Genomic DNA, 19985 nt, shown 5'->3' with positions numbered 1-19985 from the left:
CTCCATAACACGCACAGACATTTCCCCTTACTTTCTAGGAGGAAAAAAGTGAGTGTTATGGTGCAAAAAATACGGTAACTATTCAGCCTTTTGGCAAGTGGTCTTGACTTGCTCTCTGTTATCATGCCTTCAATGGCTGCTTTGTTGTAGTATATCTCATCGTGAGGAAAAAGTTGTGTGCACAAGTGGGTGACCTGAGACGCAAGGATTTGAACAAAGATGAATATTGCATCTTTGATGTACAAATAGCACTACGCTTAATTTGACTGTGCCAGTTCCTATGAAATAATTCCATGCGGCCACTTCATACCAAAAAGAAAGTAAGCCATTTCACACACTGAAGGATAACTGAAGTATTTTTGAACTGCGATTGGATGTTGAGTTATTAAATCAGTTGCCAAGATGATTCTCTTCCTACATGATGCCTTATTTCAGCACTGGATTATTATTTTAATTGTACATCTTATTACCTATTAATTGGGAGTGTTGGTTTACCTTAATGTTTCCGCATGAATTGGCAGTGGTAACTCTCTGGTTCCATTTGTGGGCAACTTCCTATGTACCAGTGACTTTTATGCTACCATCTCCCTTCACTAGTTCCCCCATTCATTTTTAGACAAAATTAAATTGTTGTAGATGGCTGCTCATATCAGAGAGAGCATTATGTTTCCTGTGTAATAGGTGTCTGGAGTAAGAGTGGTGGTGGGCTGACTTACTCCTGATTCTACAGGGAGCCCCATGGAGGATGCCACATATTTTCCTGCCCCTTAGCTCTTCCACAGTCAAGGTCAAAGCAGTTCTTTGTCCATTTTGCTATAGACTGTAATAACGACTAAGGCTTCTGCCTATGCTGTCCATTATGTGTTTTATGTAAAATAAACTTGTAATGACATCTTCAGTGTAAGAAGAGTGCATCATGATTACTTAATTTGCGTAGGTGTGTAGTGTACTGGCACAGCCAAGGGGCATCAGTGCATGGTTACTATAGACATCTGAAGTCTTCTTAATAACTCCTCGTGACTTAATTACAAGGTTCAAAGCCTTTCCCATGAATAACGCGAGTGCACTGATGACTCATATAAAAAACAAAGTTGTAACATCGATCAACACTGGAATTGCTCGCTCTGCTGAGGTGCAAGTTTCTTCAAGTATTCTGTTTGTTCCTGATCTTAATTTCTTGGATGTCAAGGATGGAAACTCAGCTAATGAGCAAGGCTGTCACATTTGTTGAATTGAATGGATTAATATATATATAAAATTTAATTGACTAGAAAGGTGCCCTTGATTAAAATTTTACAAACATTAAAAAAATTAGAAGGCCAAAGGGCATTTCCCCTTTCTCTTGCATAGGTGGACATGCCTTTTCCTGCAATGCCTCCCATGGCATTTGTGTGCATCCTCTAAAATCAAATTGTGCTGCTTCAGAACCAATGTTTTACATCAGTAAAACTGATTTATCAGCTAAAACCCATATAATTAATTGGCTGGCGATACAGTTGCTGAATGTTCATTTCTGTGGTGTCTGTTAAAAATCTCATGCTTACAGAGAGGGCATTAGATTTAGGCAGAAAATAGAAGCTAGGATAGGTACATCAGTCTGCTACCCCTAGCCAATGAATCTTCACTTTGCTGAGTAGAAGGCATGCTGATTCTCCTTAGGGAGCAAAGGGCCACACAAGTGGTTCTAATTCTGTCTCCTTCCATTGCAATGCTTCAGAGACACCTAGAAATATTAGTTAGGGACACAGGTATTATTTCTAACCCACTTGCTGGTTCTGTATCCTGAAAGCAGAACTAGACATTACAAGGGAAGCACAAGATTCCGAAACTTGAGTTTGCCTCTTAATAGCAAAATGTTTGTGGGAGATACTTGCATGGGAGAACTGAGTAAGAGCGGGTGCTTAGATGTTCTCCTACTTAGTCATTCTACCCTGATCATTTGTATTAGTCTATAAATAGTGTTTAGTGCCATTGTTATTGGCCATTGTATTGTGTTGTTCAGCTAGTCATTCTACCCAGCAGGTATGGCCCAACTGGATTTAAACCTCTCTACACACCCAGTGGCTCTTAAAATGGAAAACTAGCCTGTCCGGGAAGATGGCTTAGGGGAAACTATTTTGGTTTCTCTATGATAGTCATGTATCTGTTGGCTCTGTGGCATTTGCAACCTCTTGTTTTCAGGAAGCCATTATTCATATGTCACTGATGATATCCTTCTTACCAGCTGAATCTCCTAGTTATCTTGGGTGACACAGAACCCTGGAATCAGTAACTTCCGATGTGTAAAATCATCCATCATGCATTCCGTAGAATGAGTTTAGGAAGCAGGAAAGCCTAATATGTCTGCTTTCATTGGTGGTGTCCTTAGGCTTCAGGAGTCATATCACAATGGCTGACTATAGGTGACTGTTTGCCAAGTGGTAACTGCCCACACTGCAAACTTTATAAAATTAGAGCTGGGATGTGGCTGAACTTCCAGATCCTTCTCAGAACAGATAGTATCATATAGAACACAAAGTAGTCCAGAAATGGCATAACATCGCCTTTGGATTGAAGGTGCCGTATACTAAAAGTTGCTGACCTTTTTGGACCTGTGGGGACATTTTGAATTTTGGAGGAGTGCTGGGGGTGCCGGTCCTAAAATGGCTGCCATGGGGGCAAAGCATAACCCAAAATTGGCTATTATGGAGAGCATAGCATAACATAAAATTAGAGAGGCAACTATCCTGACAACTTCATTCTTGCTATAGGAAGTCAGTTATGCCCTGATTGTGGGAGATTACAGAATACAGATTATCCTCATCCTCTCCCTTTCTTTCTCTCTCTTTCTCTCTGATGGTGTTAATAACAGGGAGCATTCCTTAGTACCAGAAAAAATATACATCACTATCACTCTCATGTCACATAAATTGGTTAGAAGGTATGTGCACATTTTGTCCTGTAGCTTTCTTTCTAGGAGGCTAGAGACAAAGGGCTTATCCACACTTACCTTCTGCCTCGCTCTTTCCTGGCAGAGGTCTGCACTGAAAAGCTCTGTGTCTGAGGGCATTGTTTTTGTTTTTGCCCCAGAGCTTTCCCTGCAAAAAACCCTCTTTATTGTTCAATCAGAGCAAACGTCAATTCAGGTTTTCCACAAATTGCTGTTTGCTCTGATTGAGCTTTAAGGAGCAGGTTTTCACGAGGAGAGCTCCCAAGGAAAGGGTGCACAGACAGACCTTTAAAGTGTGGACCGTGCCTGGAAAGAGCAGAGGAAGGGTAAGTGTGGATAAGCCATTACTTCTTTTTCTTAAAATGGAAGCTCAGTGTCTGTGGGACTTGCCCAGTGATAACAATGGAAGCATTCCTAGACAACAAGGCATCCATGGGTTGGGGACCCTGTATTACATGATTATTCGAAAACTTCTAAAAAATCTGTCTCTTCCTTCTTTCTGTTTGTAGTCTCGGACAATGAACTATGTGGGGCAGCTCGCTGAAACGGTGTTTGGCACTGTGAAGGAGCTGTATAAGGGCCTAAACCCAGCCACCCTGACAGGCTGCATTGATGTCATTGTGGTGAGGCAACCAGATGGCTCCTTCCTCTGTTCACCTTTCCATGTGCGCTTTGGGAAGCTACGGGTTCTGCATTCCAGTGAGAAAGTGGTAAGTGACACCTGATGTGTGTTGACAAGGACTAATATGCTTGAAGATCAAGGAGGTCAAATGTGGAAACTACCAAATTCCACCACGATCAACAATTCTCACAAAGTTACGCTTAGTAACCTTAATGTTGCAGGATGTGGGTTATGGATTATTGCTGGGAAGTTGATTTTGTTTTTGGCATCTACTAACAACTTTTTAGTCCCAGCAAGGCTATCCAGGCAGGTGATTTTAGCAGCCGTGAGTATTTTTAAATTACTATTTTTATTTTGTATGTATTTTTTTAGTTCTTTAAAATATTTGCTTTTTATTGGTATTTTAAATGTGTATTTTAGACAGCATTGCAAACCACTTACGGTATATGTATATATCACTTACTATTTTGCTAAATAAAAAAATAAGTAACTTGTGTGGGGGATGCCCATTCATACATTCTTCTCAGCACAAAACCTTATGGATTACTGGTCTTGTGACATTTGAGCAAATTTCATAATCTGTGTACAGTACTGCCATGCTAAAAAGATTGTATGAATGGGCCATAGTTTTCAAGTGCCATTCAGAACTTCAGACTTATCTCACAAAATAAAAATTGACTATTGGTTAAAAATTCTCTAAACATCATATTGTCAGAAAAGCAATATTCATGGTCTGGACAAAATACAAAGACTTATTAGAAAGTAAGACCCCGAGGTGGTTATCACCAGTGGAGGCCAAGGCTCGGAAAAAACCCAATATGCAGGCCGGCTGGCCGAAATATTGGGAAATAGTAGAAAAAACTGGAGACAACTGGAAACTGCAGAGCTATGAAAAATTAAAGAATAAGGTGCAGGACTGGTTCCATTATGCCCAAATTCATGAGGTTTTTAAGTTGGATAAAAAAACAGGATTCCAGGTGGAAAAATCGAAACTAGAGACAGAACTGTTAGAACCAAAGACTAAGTTATTATCAAGAATGTATAACTTGCTGCTCAAATGGAATACTCAGGATGAAACAGTTAAATCAGCCATGATAAAATGGGCTCAAGACATTGGGCACAACATTATGTTTGAAGACTGGGAAAGGTTATGGACCACCGGTATGAAATTTACGGCATGTAATGCCCTGAAAGAAAACATTATGAAAATGATATACAGGTGGTACATGACCCCAGTCAAGCTTGCTAAGATATATCATCTGTCTGATAACAAATGTTGGAAATGTAAGGAGGCTGAAGGGATATTCTTTCACCTTTGGTGGACTTGTCCAAAAGTGAAGGCCTTCTGGGAAATGATCTACAATGAGTTAAAAAATGTGTTTAAGTACACCTTTCCTAAGAAACCGGAGGCCTTCCTCTTGGGCATTGTCGGCCAAAGGGTGTTAAAGAAGGATAGAACGTTTTTTATGTATGCAACTACAGCAGCAAGAATCCTTATTGCAAAATATTGGAAGACTCAAGATTTGCCCACCCTGGAAGAGTGGCAAACGCAATTGATGGACTATATGGAATTGGCCGAGATGACTGCCAGAATCCGAGATTTGGGAGAAGAAACAATTGAGGAGGACTGGAAAAAATTTAAGGACTATCTGCAAAAATTTTATAAGTTATATGAACTATAAAAATTCGCATGATTTGGAAAGGTTAGCTCCAGCAATGAGAGTGGATGACATATGAAATTAGGTAACATCAATGAAAAGATTAAAGGTTTAAATGTCTAAAATGATATTATATTTGTTTATAAAGTAATTGGATAATAAGTAATTTAAACTTAAAATGCAATGATTTGAAAGTATAAAAGAAACATATGAAACAAGGTTACAATTTGCTGATAACTTTATTGTTAAGAATGCGTTGTGGGAGATGTGGGGAAGTCCGATAGACGACTGAAATAAGTTTTGAAACGATTCTTTTTTTTCTTTTTTTTTCTTGCTGTTCTTGTTTCTTTGTATATCTGACTGGTTACTTTTATCTGGAAAAAATGCAATAAAAATTTTTATTAAAAAAAAAAAATTCTCTAAACATGCCTGCCAAATAGGAAAGAGTTGATCTTCCATTAACCCTTGAGCCCAAATTTGTTCCCTGTCCTCTCGTCTCCTGTGAGACATATGGGAAGCAACAAAAGCACAATCTAGAAACACACTGGTCCAAGGTCACATTGGCTGAAACAACATAACCAGTACATTTCCGAGCACAATTCAAAGTGTTGGTGCTGACCTTTAAAGCCCTAAACAGCCTCGGCCCAGTATACCTGAAGGAGCGTCTCCACCCCCATTGTTCAGCCCGGACACTGAGATCCAGCTCCGAGGGCCTTCTGGCGGTTTCCTCACTGTGAGAAGTGAGGTTACAGGGAACCAGGCAGAGGGCCTTCTTGGTAGTGGCGCCCGCCCTGTGGAATGCCCTCCCATCAGATGTCAAGTAAATAAACAACTATCCAAGTTTTAGAAGACGTCTGAAGGCAACCCTGTTTAAGGAAGTTTTTAATGTTTGAAGTTTTATTCTGTTTTTAATGTTCTGTTGAAAGCCGCCCAGAGTGGCCGGGGTAGAAATAATAAATTATTATTATTATTATTATTATTAGTAGTAGTAGTAGTAGTAGTAGTAGTAGTATTAGTATTAGTATTAGTATTGTTATTATCATTGCTACCAGTTTTACAGTGGAGGTGGGTACTTGCCATGCATCCTGAGGCTGAGGGCCATTTTTGAATTGGATCTGTGTTCTGCACAATACAGCCAAGTGATCCCTATTGCACAAAGATGTGCCTGTTGTGTGGGGAGAAGAGCTTGTTTGTTGCTTTATCTCATGCCACATTGTTCCTGACCTTTTAAAAATATATATACACAATGAGGTACAACATGTACTTCAACCTTTCCACTGGCTTCCTGCAATCTCAAATCTGCTGTGCTCATTGTTGATGATGGGGTTTAAGTGAGGCATAATATTTATGAAAGGAAATGTGACTAAGTGTATTTTCTCCCTTGTCTCTGACCAAAGTCCTGTTAATGTAGGGGGTAGGGGACAAAATGGAAGCATGGGCCGCTAAAGAGGGTTCGTGATGGAGAAAGGCTAGTTTTAAGGCATGGAGAGATGAGGTGCTTTCTTGGACGCTAGAGGCAGTTGTCCATTTGGAAAGCAAGCCCCCATTTAAATTAGAATTATATCACTGGAATGTGCTGTGTCAAAAGTTCTCACAGTAAAACCAGGCCTGCAGCCAGGCTGATCTTTTTTAAAAAAACAAAACAAAAAAACCCCAGGCTGGACTGTTTTTCTTTCACTTAGCCTGAAAAAGTCTAGCATGTACAATTATGAATTCGCATGTGCATGTGTTTCAACTGAGATTATAAACTAAGCAGTGCCTGGTTTAATTTTATTCTCTTGCTATGAAAAGCAGCAACTCATATCAAAGTTGGTGAGGTAACATTACACGATTCCATGCTGTGCTATTTCTGCACTAATCTAATATGTGTTTATGAATAACCTGCATGAAAATTCATTTTTAGAAATGAAAAATGAAAACGTTCATCAACATCTATCAAAATACAAATTTCTCTGTTGTATCGTCTTTCAAAATGTGCATTTTAAAATTATTTTTAATGTGTTTGTTAATTAACTGCAGTATATTTGCATGTCATCCCAATACATAAGTTCCCTGTGTGGTTTATTGTTTTTTGAGCTGAAGCACTGGAATATTTTGGAAGTGCGAAAGGCAGGGGATAACTATTCCTCACAATGACAATGAGGTCAGTTTGGTCTTGGAATTCACAAAGATCAAATTCCTCATGCATCTCTAAGTCCCAGATATGGAAAGCGGTTAGAATGCTTTTTGTGTTAACTTCACCATTGCCTTTTCTGGGATTGCTTCATAAGCTAAAAACAATTAACCTTCTGTTTTTTTAGGTTGACATTGAAATTAATGGCGAGCCAGTCAATCTGCATATGAAGCTGGGTCACAATGGAGAAGCCTTTTTTGTCCAGGAGTCAGAGGAACGCAAGGTGGGAAGATATTGACATTAGAAAAGACATTAAAAACTACCCCTCAGCTTTTCAGCTTCCAAATAGACTACACTGAAGGCTTGTTGTTTTCCCAATACTCTTTTGCCTTACTTCTCACTCCTGAAGTCCTCATCACTGGTTTTAGGGGTAGTGCAGGCAGTTCTCCTGCACAGGGCAATAAGATGTGGGGGCACAAAATTGAGAAGTTCCAGTCAGAGGTGGCATTTTTTTGCCTCACACAGGGCACCATATCACAAAAAGATTACCTAAGTCCGCCCCTGTAGTCCTTGGCCATGCCTCTCAACAATCTGGATAAATTCCTCCTGATAAATTCCACCTATATCTCAGACCATAATCTACTGGATTTCTTTTCTTGCTTTTTCTTTTATTTTTTGCTAGTCCAGTGCTTGGCCCTTTCTTGGGTCACATTGAAAACACATTGCTTTCCCTCCCCCAAAGGATCCTGGGAACTTTACCCATCAGAGTTGCAATTCCTCTAACAAATTACATTTTGGGGGGAAGCAAATTTGTGGGTGTGATCTTGGCAACCTCCTGCAACAGGGCTTTTCTGTTCTCTTCCTCAAAACCACTACAATGTGTGCGAAGTTTGCACTGAGAAGGCCCTGATTCTCTGGAGCATAGCAAATCAAGACCATCTGCATATATTTTCTCATTTTAGATATATTTTGTCTGTTTTGGCTAGTTTCTGAAGCCCTGTTCTCTTGAAATCGGACAACTCTATCCACCTTTTGAGACTTTGCCAGGTACTTCTTCTGGCTCATTCAACAAGAAGTGATCACATTTCAATAGATGACCAAAGCTTTGTGTGAAAGAGAAGCTTCTCTTCAGGGGAAAAAGTTCATGAGAAAAAAGTTCATCTATTAAATGGATCCTCAGAGAAACATGCTCAGAGAAAAGCCCATCATTCTCCACTGAAATTCTCTGGGTGTGGAATTCTGACTTTGTGGCACTGTATAGTAGGCTTCCTGTATTTCTAAGCTCACTCAGAGAGGTGGAGCAACTGATAAAGCATTTTATAGATGTCTTTCAGCTGCTCATTACCAACAATATAAACTAGGAAGGGCAGCTTTCAAGCAATGACCCTCCCCCATGTATGTTCGTTGTCCCCTAATGAATACATGAAAAAGTTGGAGTTATCCTCTTTTTTCTCTCTCCACACTCTTTTCAGTTGCTATCAGTGGCGTAGCATGGGTTGTCAGCACCCGGGGCAAGGCAAGTAATTTGCGCCCCCTAACCCATGGATTTGCGCCCCCTAACCCGTGGATTTGTGCCCCCTAACCCTAACCCCCAGATGTTGCGGCCGGTGCGGCCGGCCCCCCCTGCACCCCCCATGCTACGCCACTGGTTGCTATCCTCACTACCTGTTTCTATATCCTGGGCTTTTCCCACTCTCTGGCAGTAATAGTACTCCAAGAATTTGGTCCTGCAACAGTGGCCGAAAAAGGAAGGAAGGAAGGGCCTTTCTTAAAATGCCCCTGCCTTTTCATTGCTAACTTCCCATCATGCCAAAGTTCACCATAACAAATGAGAGAAGCAATTCTGACTTAATAGCCTGTGCACCTCAATCCCTGGGATGAAGCAAGGAATGGGATTCCAAATTCTTCCTGCACTGGTCTCCCAGATAGATGATAAATCCCGCCAATCCTTTGCATTTGACTGGCTCATCCAGTCTCTCTTTTGCACTGTGCTTTCGAGGTCTGTGTCCAAGTGGTGCTTTTTTTTTTGTCCTTACACCTTTCCCTGGGAAAACCTGCTGATTACCGCTGAATCAGAACAATCAGGTTTTTTGCAGATTGACACCTGTTCCAGTTCAGAGGTGGTTGTTGTTTAGTTGTCCGACTCTTTGTGACTGCATGGACCAGAGCACACCAGGGACTCTTGTCTTTCACAGCCTCCTGTATGTAGTTTGGTCAAACTTATGTTGGTAGCTTTGAGAACACTGTCCAACCATCTCGTCCTCTGTTTTCCCATTCTCCTTGTGCCCTCAATCTTTCCCAGCATCAGGGTCTTTTCCAGGGAGTCTTCTCTTCTCATGAGGTGGCCAAAGTATCGGAGCCTCAGCTTCAGGATCTGTCCTTCCAGTGAGCACTCAGGGCTGATTTCCTTCAGCATGGATAGATTTGATCTTCTTGCAGTCCATGGGACTCTCAAGAGTCTCCTCCAGTACCATAATTCAAAAGCATCAATTCTTTGGCGATCGGCCTTCTTTATGGTCCAGCTCTCACTTCCATACATCACTACTGGGAAAACCATAGTTTTAACTGTACGGACCTTTGTTCAGACATGCTCTTGGAAAAACACTGGAAAGCACACCACAAAAGAAAGTCAGGATGAGCCCTAATGCATAAATTTACAATTTTATCCAAGGTTTATCTTTGTTTGTTTCTATGGGTTTATACCTAGCATTCAATGAAATGATCCCCGAGGTATATTACAAGAGATTGCAATAACAGATGCACATCAATACCCTTACTCCTCAAGTCAATATATGGGGTCCTGAGTGTTCTTCATTTCTACTGCATAGTCTCAGAGCAACATACCATTAAAGCCAAATGTTCTTTCTGGTGGGGAGGAGTGGGGGAGAAGGCTCCCTACAGCTACTCTTTCATTGGCTGATGAGGCATTGAGCCAGGCTGTTCTTCCCCTTGCTGTGATGTTTGTTTCCTAAGAGGGAGTGGGTTCAACCTCCCAGCATTCCTTTGTCTCCTGACCAGTTGCAGAGGCCACAGTGCACTCTCCTTCTGTTTGCCGTTCCAGGTATTCATTTGCCTGGTTTTATAGTAGTCACAAGGAACCTGTGGCCCTTCAGATGCTGCTGAACTACAACTCCCATCACTCCTGACTGGGGTTGATGGGGAGTGAAGTTCTACAACATTGAGAGTCACAGGTTCCCTGTTTCTGTTTTATAGTTTAATCAGCTCCTAACTTGGGTCAGAGGTTGAGCATTTTTGTGTGCGCCCCTTTCCTTGTTCCAGGAAAGCATCCCCACTTCCATGTGCACATCTCCCATCCCACTGGAGAAAAATGCAGAGCCTGTGTCCAGATCGTCCAGCTTGCATGGAAACCCTGAAGTCTTGGGCTCAGAAACAGCCCTTCGCAAGAAAAGATGGCACAAGAAGAAACCAAAGAAGAGGGTGTCACTGGGAGATTCCACTTCAGAAGAAGAAGAAGGAGCGACTGAAAGTGAGAAATCTCTGGAGGAGAAGCGAAAGCTGTTGACTTCCAAGTAAGTAGGTTGTAACCAAAACTTGGATTGCCACCATGTGTTGAATTCCTGCAAAGGCCAGCCATCATCGGTATTTGCACCAGCTTTGCAGCTGTGCAATACATTTTGTTGTTTTGCTGCTTTGCTGCTGGGAGTTCAGGGGTTGGACAGGAGAGCATTTACTGGGGCTAGACGACTGTTTAAATCTCCTTAATAGTCAGAGGTCAAGTGGGGCAGATGCATCCTTTTTTAGGAAATTAAAGTGAAAGGGAGTGGCACAGCCCTGCAATGCCAGTATATAAGGGGTAACCTGAGAAAGTGCTCTCTCAGCACAAAACTGATTATAACCAGCGCTTTCTTTCTGCAAGGATGCAGGGGTACGCATACCCTAAACATTTTGTGAATGACATTTTTGACCTTATTGAGGAGCAGTATTTCAATATGAGTAGGAAAATGAGAGTACTCCTAAACATTTTTTTAAGGAAAAAAAGCACTGATTATAACCATATAAGAATGCACTTTTGATTGACAAATGGCATGGGACAGGAACAACATGAGGATAATGCTGTGTTTGTACAATGCTGTCAATAGTCCCCTGCACTGAATGTACAGTATATTATCACGCATTGTGTGCACACCCTAAATTTAATTGTCCAACTTCATAGCCATATTAGAAGACTAAGCTAAGAGAAAAGGAAACATACAGCTTTTTTATAGTATAATGATTAGTACATTTGCGGGGTCTTTCCTTGGGATATCTGTGTGACTAATTGGTTTGTATTTTGCTTGTCAGAACAGTAAGGGGACTCTCTAGGCTACTGATCATGTGCTATGTTTGCATATTGACCACATCCTATTTTTCTCTTGACATCATTTAGACTGTAGAGTCATAGGTGGTTTATGCATTGCCATGCTGATGAATTTCCCATATGGTATCTCAGAACATACTGGGTGATCATCCAAGATTAATGTCAAGAAACTATAACAGGCTATGTAGTTTTGTTTTAGAGGTCTGTCCAAATTCCCCATACAGTGGTACCTCGGGTTACAGATGCTTCAGGTTACAGACTCCGCTAACCCAGAAATTGTACCTCAGGTTAAGAACTTTGCTTCAGGATGAGAACAGAAATCGTTCTGCAGTGGCGTGGCGGCAGAAACAGGAGGCCCCATTAGCTAAAGTGGTGCTTCAGGTTAAGAACAGTTTCAGGTTAAGAACGGACCTCCAGAATGAATTAAGTACTTAACCCGAGGTACCACTGTAATTATTTGGAGGACTGGAAATGTGGCTTGAAAGCAAAACATGAACTTCCCATGCCATGGCTGCATAGAAGAAATACATGCAAGAAACTTGCAGATGACATGCTCTGAGTTTGCATTCTGCCGTGGGAGTAATGCTAAATCAATGTAAAACAGAGCCGTGCAAAAAGGGCCTATGGAGACAGTTCAGCAATCAGTTAAGAACTATTTATTTGTCATTGTACCTAATTTTCCTTGTAATGTTCCTTACCAGCAACACAATGTATTACTCGTTCACTGACACTCAGAATGAAGGAGCTGGAGGTCTGCAACCTAAAGAAGCTTATCCCTATTCTGATGGAGAGCTAGCTCCCCTACAGAGGTCAGTATTTGATGCTCCATGATGCAGCAGAGAGCCAAAGGCTAAACTGTTTAAAAGAAAAAGTTCCAAAAGCCCACACGTTAATACAGCCCCTTGAGCACATGTGAAAAAGGTTTTTGGAGGTAGAGTGAGATATTCCATTAGCCTGGCCAGAAGCATGGGAGCCCAAATGTTATACACTCCCACAAGAAGTACTGATGGCCACCAACTTGGATAGCTTTAAAAGAGGGTTAGATAAATTCAAGGAGGATACATCTCTCTAGCCACAATGACTATGCTTCCATGGTCAAAGGCAGTAATGGTTAGCTACTTGGGGCCGTCTTTAGCATATGTGCCGCTGGGGTGCAAAGATCCACCCAGCACCCTCAAATTTAGTTTAAAAGGTAAAGGTAAAGGGGCCCCTGACCATTAGGTCCAGTCGTGACCAACTCTGGGGTTGTAGCGCTCATCTCGCTTTATTGGCCGAGGGAGCCGGCGTGCAGCTTCCGGGTCATGTGGCCAGCATGACTAAGCTGCTTCTGGCGAACCAGAGTTGTTGTTGTTTAGTCGTTTAGTCGTGTCCGACTCTTCGTGACCCCATGGACCAGAGCACGCCAGGCACTTCTGTCCTCCACTGCCTCCCGCAGTTTGATCAAACTCATGCTGGTAGCTTCAAGAACACCATCCAACCATCTCATTCTCTGTCGTCCCCTTCTCCTTGTGCCCTCCATCTTTCCCAACATCAGGGTCTTTTCCAGGGAGTCTTCTCTTCTCATGAGGTGGCCAAAGTATTGGAGCCTCAGCTTCACGACCTGTCTTTCCAGTGAGCGCTCAGGGCTGATTTCCTTCAGAATGGAGAGGTTTGATCTTCTTGCAGTCCATGGGACTCTCAAGAGTCTCCTCCAGCACCATAATTCAAAAGCATCAATTCTTCGGCGATCAGCCTTCTTTATGGTCCAGCTCTCACTTCCATACATCACTACTGGGAAAACCATAGCTTTTACTATACGGACCTTTGTTGGCAAGGTGATGTCTCTGCTTTTTAAGATGTTGTCTATGTTTGCCATCGCCTTTCTCCCAAGGAGCAGGCGTCTTTTAATTTCGTGACTGCTGTCACCATCTGCACTGATCATGGAGCCCAAGAAAGTAAAATCTCTCACTGCCTCCATTTCTTCCCCTTCTATTTGCCAGGAGGTGATGGGCCCAGTGGCCATGATCTTCGTTTTTTTGATGTTGAGCTTCAGACCATATTTTGCGCTCTCCTCTTTCACCCTCATTAAAAGGTTCTTTAATTCCTCTTCACTTTCTGCCATCAAGGTTGTGTCATCTGCATATCTGAGGTTGTTGATATTTCTTCCGGCAATCTTAATTCCGGCTTGGGATTCATCCAGCCCAGCCTTTCGCATGATGAGTTCTGCATATAAGTTAAATAAGCAGGGAGACAATATACAGCCTTGCCGTACTCCTTTCCCAATTTGGAACCAATCAGTTGTTCCATATCCAGTTCTAACTGTAGCTTCTTGTCCCACATAGAGATTTCTCAGGAGACAGATGAGGTGATCAGGCACTCCCATTTCTTTAAGAACTTGCCATAGTTTGCTGTGGTCAACACAGTCAAAGGCTTTTGCATAGTCAATGAAGCAGAAGTAGATGTCTTTCTGGAACTCTCTAGCTTTCTCCATAATCCAGCGCATGTTTGCAATTTGGTCTCTGGTTCCTCTGCCTCTTCTAAATCCAGCTTGCACTTCTGGGAGTTCTCGGTCCACATACTGCTTGAGCCTTCCTTGTAGAATTTTAAGCATAACCTTGCTAGCATGTGAAATGAGTGCAATTGTGCGGTAGTTGGAGCATTCTTTGGCACTGCCTTTCTTTGGGATTGGGATGTAGACTGATCTTCTCCAATCCTCTGGCCACTGCTGAGTTTTCCAAACTTGCTGGCATATTGAGTGTAGCACCTTAACAGCATCATCTTTTAAAATTTTAAACAGTTCAGCTGGAATACCATCACTTCCACTGGCCTTGTTATTTGCAGTGCTTTCTAAGGCCCATTTGACTTCACTCTCCAGGATGTCTGGCTCAAGGTCAGCAACCACACTACCTGGGGTGTACGAGACATCCATATCTTTCTGGTATAATTCCTCTGTGTATTCTTGCCACCTCTTCTTGATGTCTTCTGCTTCAGTTAGGTCTTTACCACTTTTGTCCTTTATTATGGTAATCTTTGTATGAAATGTTCCTTTCATATTTCCGATTTTCTTGAACAGATCTCTGGTTCTTCCCATTCTGTTGCTTTCCTCTATTTCTTTGCATTGCTCGTTTAAGAAGGCCTTCTTGTCTCTCCTTGCTATTCTTTGGAAATCTGCATTCAATTTCTTGTATCTTTCATTATCTCCCTCGCATTTTGCTTGCCTTCTCTCCCCCGCTATTTGTAAGGCCTCGTTGGACAGCCACTTTGCTTTCTTGCATTTCTTTTTCATTGGGATGGTTTTAGTTGCTGCCTCCTGTATAATGTTGCGAGCCTCCACCCATAGTTCTTCAGGCACTCTGTCCAGCAAATCTAAATCCTTAAACCTGTTCCTCACTTCCACTGTGTATTCATAAGGGATTTGGTTTAGATTGTATCTTACCTGTCCAGTGGTTTTTCCTACTTTCTTCAGTTTAATCTTGAATTTTGCTATAAGAAGCTGATGATCTGAGCCACAGTCAGCTCCAGGTCTTGTTTTTGCTGACTGTATAGAGCTTCTCCATCTTTGGCTGCAGAGAATATAATCAATCTGATTTCGATGTTGCCCATCTGGGGATGTCCATGTGTAGAGTCGTCTCTTGTGTTGTTGGAAAAGCGTGTTTGTGATGACCAGCTTGTTCTCTTGACAGAACTCTATTAGCCTTTGCCCTGCTTCGTTTTGATCTCCAAGGCCAAACTTGCCAGTTGTTCCTTTTATCTCTTGATTCCCTACTTTAGCATTCCAATCACCTATAATGAGCAGAACATCCTTCTTTGGTGTCACTTCTATAAGGTCTTGTAAGTCTTCATAGAATTGGTCAATTTCAGTTTCTTCAGCACCAGTAGTTGGTGCATACAGAGTAGCAGAGTAGCACATGGAAAAGCCGTTTACCTTCCCACTGGAATGGTACCTATTTATCTACTTGCATGTTGACGTGCTTTTGAACTGCTAGGTTGGCAGGAGCAGGGACCGAACAACGGGAGCTCACCCCATCACGGGGATTCGAACCGCCGACCTTCTGATCGGCAAGTCCTAGGCTCTGTGGGTTAACCCACAGTGCCACCCCCGTCCCAAATTTAGTTTAGCCACCCCCTTATTAAGCTTTTTTATTGAGCTTTTTGGGGAGGGGGGAAGTCAAAGTTGTTGACCTTTTTTAGGGGGGGGGGCTCACCTGTAACAATGACGCAGCAGAAAAAACTGCTTTTCTTTCCTGACTCATTGGGAATATTTGACGCTACGGAGTAACAGAGCAATGGGGGGGGGAGGGACTTTCACTCCATTGCGTCTCACTGCTGCCAATTGAGAGGGACCGGTACACATTCGGCACCCCCGGTTAAAGATGGCCCTGTAGCTATTGTAAGTGCAGGATGCTGGGTTGTTGGCCTGATCCTGCTGGCTCTCCTTATGTTATCCTGATGAGTTTCAGGTCAGGAGAACTGCTTGGGGCGAGAAATGCCTTGGGCTAAGCCCCTTTTCCTTTTGCTGATGCCCTGCCCCTGCTTGCCCCAGTAGACTTCTCCACAACAGCTAGTAAAAAGTGTTTGCTTTTATCTTCTTTTTACAGCCTTCCTTCAAACTGCGCGTCAGCCCCGAAAAGTGACTCTGAGTTGGAGATCCGAAATCCTGAAATGCCACTTTGCTCTGAATCACACATGCAGTGGTCATGGGGAAGGTTGCCTGAGGTGAGCGTGGTTCGAAAGGGAACGCTGGTGCGCGCCACTTTGTGTATTTCATATGCTGCTATTAGCATTGGCTATATTGTTTCTAACTAAATTGCCCTTGCCAAACTGGGAAAGTGTAATTCCTACTCTAGAAACAATATTTAGACACTTTGAGTGCCTTTTGGGCCCCTCTGCTTTGTGCATGCAGTATTTACTTTGATGTGTAATCTGTAGTGGAAGAGAGGTATTCTTCAAATGACTTCTATTACAAAGTGATCTAAGCAAAAGGGTACCATTTGCAATGAATGCACATGTGATTGTGTGTGTGTTTTTGCAAACCACACGATTATTCCTCAGGAGCCCCTTATTTCTCATTGTTGTTAGAGGTGAATAAATTTCTCATTTTCCTTCTGCTGTGGCTCTTCAGAGATTCTAATATCCTTGGTCCTCCTTTGTTTGAGTTCTAGTAAGAGTTATCTGTTTTGAAATGTCATTAATTGATTAAGCACACTGTTGTTTATTATTACGAACAAAAAATCCCAATCATTTGTGCACCCACACCTACCCCCCCCACACACACTTGTGGAAGCCATCGAAATCACAGATTTCTATCTAGCCTCAGTCACATATCTAGCCTCTGAAAACAATCCTACGTTTCCTCTTTTTGTGCTGTTTTGTGATCCAAACTGAAGACGTTTCTCCTCCTTTAAGGTGAGCAAATCTGACAGAGTAGAAGCAGCAAAGTCTGCCACAAGTGTCTCCATGACAGCTGCAACCATTCCTGTAGGTGAGACGACTCACTTCGCTGCCATTACACCAGACTCAGAAAGTGACCTCGAGATGGAAGACTCTGATGAAGCTTCGTGTTCTCCACCTGCTCCTGTAGTTAGGCCGACACCAGTCTTTCCTTCTGGAAATGGCCTCTCAGTGAGTGAAGAGACCCGTTCTTCCATTCAACCCATTGGCAGTGCTCTACAAACTACTCCCGGCCTTTCAAGTGATATGCAAGTCCTAGCAACTGCTGCAGAGAATGAAGGAATAGCATCAGTTGAGGAGATTATTGAACCAGTTTTGGATGTGGAAGTGCCATCCTTAAGGAAAGCTAGTTTGACAGACCTGGAGCCCTGCAGCAGCCCAGAGTTGAAACAGGAGAAGAGAAGGGGTAAGACAAGTTCGAAGACATGTAAAATGTGTGCAAGTGGGGAGCTACAACAAAATGTTGCAGCTTATCCCCACCCCCTAAAAGAGTGTTTCTGTTTATGGCTCCAGCTAGCCTGGAACAAAAGGTTCATAGTTTTACCTGCAGTTCACAGACAGGACTTGTTGTTGTTGTTGTTGTTGTTGTTGTTGTTGTTGTTGTTGTTGTTGTTGTTGTTGTTGTTCCTACTCCTAAAACTGTCACCCACTGTGCTATATCACTGAATACAGCTTGGGACTAACTCTGCCACCATATAGCTTTCTTTGTGTGTAATGTTCTGGAGAGGAACTTTTGCTTTTTAAAAGAAAAACAACGGTGTGCATTTCTCCTCCTACCCTTAACCTTAATGCTCACCTCCAGTATATTGTAAGCTGCTAGTGAGCTATCCACAGAAACAATGAAGAAACTAGACAGCGGCTTGTTCACTTGTTTTGTGGATTAAAAAAAGGTATTTCTTTCAATTTACATTTTTTTTTCATATCTAGGGAGTCCCTGAAGTATGTACAAACCACTTGACTTATTTCTGGATCACCCATTTTGGTTCCTAAATGATAGGCTCTGACCACTGAAGTCTGCTGTTAGAGGGAATGATTGCAGAAATGGCTGTTGAGCAAGGTCTCCTTATTGAAATGATAATTCTTTTTGGATCAGGTTCCATGAGGAGAAGCTCTCATCTGGGACCCACAGATATTTACCTGGAGGATCTCTCAAACCTGGATGCAGAGCAAATAGCACTTTATTTCCCTAAAAGGTATGAGGCATGATTCGTTCAATAATTCTTGCGTAGTATATGCAAGGATGTAGGAAGAAGCCTGTTTTCAAGATGCTTGATGGCTATTGCATCATCAAGCTGTCATGCCTGAGTTGGTACATTCATTTCTGTATGTTTTTCACCATGGTTCCTAATGAAATTAACGTATCTTAAAACTATTCTCTTGGAAAATTAAAAGAAGACTCCACCAAACATGACCAGCACTAAATATGTACATATTCTACTGCATCTGTCTTGGACATTTTATTAGATAGTGTCCAGACCAAGTAGAAAGCATCCTCTCCTGAGCAGTTTTGGAAATGTTTTAAAAGGTATCTTAACCTTCTTAAATAAAGAAAAGTTTGCAATATCATTTGCATGAGAGTCAGCTCTAATATAAGTCACAGAGAGCCACATGGTGTAAGTTGACCAATATTGCCTGCCATTGCAGAAAAGCTGTGATGCTGGAGCTGTCCCATGCTGCCTTATCTCTGTGCCTCCCTCTGAGGAAAGGCCCTTTTCTTAGAACAAGCTCAGGAAGCCATGAGGCAAAAGCAGTTTATGTGTGGGGTCTAAACTATGGTGGAGGGGACGCCCGCCTAACTCAGGTAGCACAATGTCTTGTGCCAACTCATGGAGGGAATTATTTTTAAAAAAACATTAATGATCCTAGCTTAGGGGTCAGCAAACTAAGGTTCGCAGGCCAGAACAGGATCTGGCCCGTGGACGGTCCTGGAATCGCTGCTTGGATCGCCGTGATTGTTCGGGCTGTGCCAATTTGTTTGCAATTTTTGGGGGGGTGCCATTTCTCCCCCCCCCCCACACACACTGCAGCAGCGCCTCCTCCCTCCCTGCTCCTGGCTTCTCCCCGCCCTGCAGAGGAAGGGAGCTGGGCTTTGATTGGTGCCAGCAGCCAATCCCAATCCAAATCCTCGCCGCCTGCGCGCTGAGGCGCGGCCCAGACTCGCCACCCGCCCGCCGGCCTCTCCGTCCATGGCCTCGCTTTGGGCATCGTGACGGGTGCATCATGGGGCTTTGGCTGGAGCCTGGCGCTCGGGAAAGCTGGCCTGGAAAGGAGAGGCGCCGCCAGCACTGCCAGCTCCCAACCTCAGGCAGAGCAGCAGAGGAGGTAGGAAAGCAGGGGGAGAGGAAGGGCTGGGGGAGAGAGGGGGAGAGAGATAAAAGTTTGCTGACCCCTGTCCTAGCTTGTTTGGACAAACCATAGTTAAAAACCAACTGTAGTTTGCCCTGCTTTGGACATCATGACAAACTGCAGCAAATGCTTCCCGTCTCCTCATGGCTGTGCTGCAAGAGGGAAGAGGAAAGGAGAATGCAGAATCCCAGGGGCCATGCACATAATGCTAAACCATGATTTAGCACTATGAGCAAACCAGCTCTTTACCGACAAGTTTATATTCTGATCATTTAATATTCGCCAAATTATTCTTTAAGGGAAATGTGGCATTTGCATTTCTTTTTTTCAAGAGTAATATTTATATATATTTTAATTGGATGTTTATCCACCCTGTGATTATGTGATTACATACCATATAAGCAGCATCCGCATGATGTTGGAATGTATCACGTGCGCAGAAGCCTCTGTGATACCTGGGCTGAAATGGGAGCACCCACAGTTGCAGCACCACCCATGTCAGTCAAAGTGGCTCTCTTGAATTGGTGGCTTGACAGCTCTTGAGAAAGCTGTGCGCTTGAGTGTAACTG

The 19985-nt window shown here is 42.8% G+C and overlaps 1 protein-coding gene across 4 annotated transcripts in view; it reads left to right on the top strand.

The window, feature by feature from the left end:
- Positions 1-19985, top strand: part of LPIN3 (lipin 3) — a 41612-nt gene that overhangs the window by 7873 nt on the left and 13754 nt on the right. For all 4 annotated transcript variants that reach the window (XM_081196118.1, XM_081196115.1, XM_081196117.1 and 1 more), the window contains exons 2-8: positions 3439-3639; positions 7510-7605; positions 10602-10852; positions 12342-12449; positions 16218-16335; positions 17026-17476; positions 18164-18263. In XM_081196118.1, coding sequence (XP_081052244.1) covers positions 3448-3639; positions 7510-7605; positions 10602-10852; positions 12342-12449; positions 16218-16335; positions 17026-17476; positions 18164-18263 — 1316 coding nt within the window. In that variant the 5' untranslated portion in view covers positions 3439-3447. The remainder of the gene's footprint in view (positions 1-3438; positions 3640-7509; positions 7606-10601; positions 10853-12341; positions 12450-16217; positions 16336-17025; positions 17477-18163; positions 18264-19985) is intronic.

The sequence above is a fragment of the Podarcis bocagei genome (genome assembly GCF_964188305.1).
Source record: "Podarcis bocagei genome assembly, chromosome: 5".
Lineage (NCBI taxonomy): Eukaryota > Metazoa > Chordata > Lepidosauria > Squamata > Lacertidae > Podarcis > Podarcis bocagei.
The sequence above is the reverse complement of the archived record's forward strand: the minus strand, read 5'-3'. Positions and strand labels throughout refer to the sequence as shown.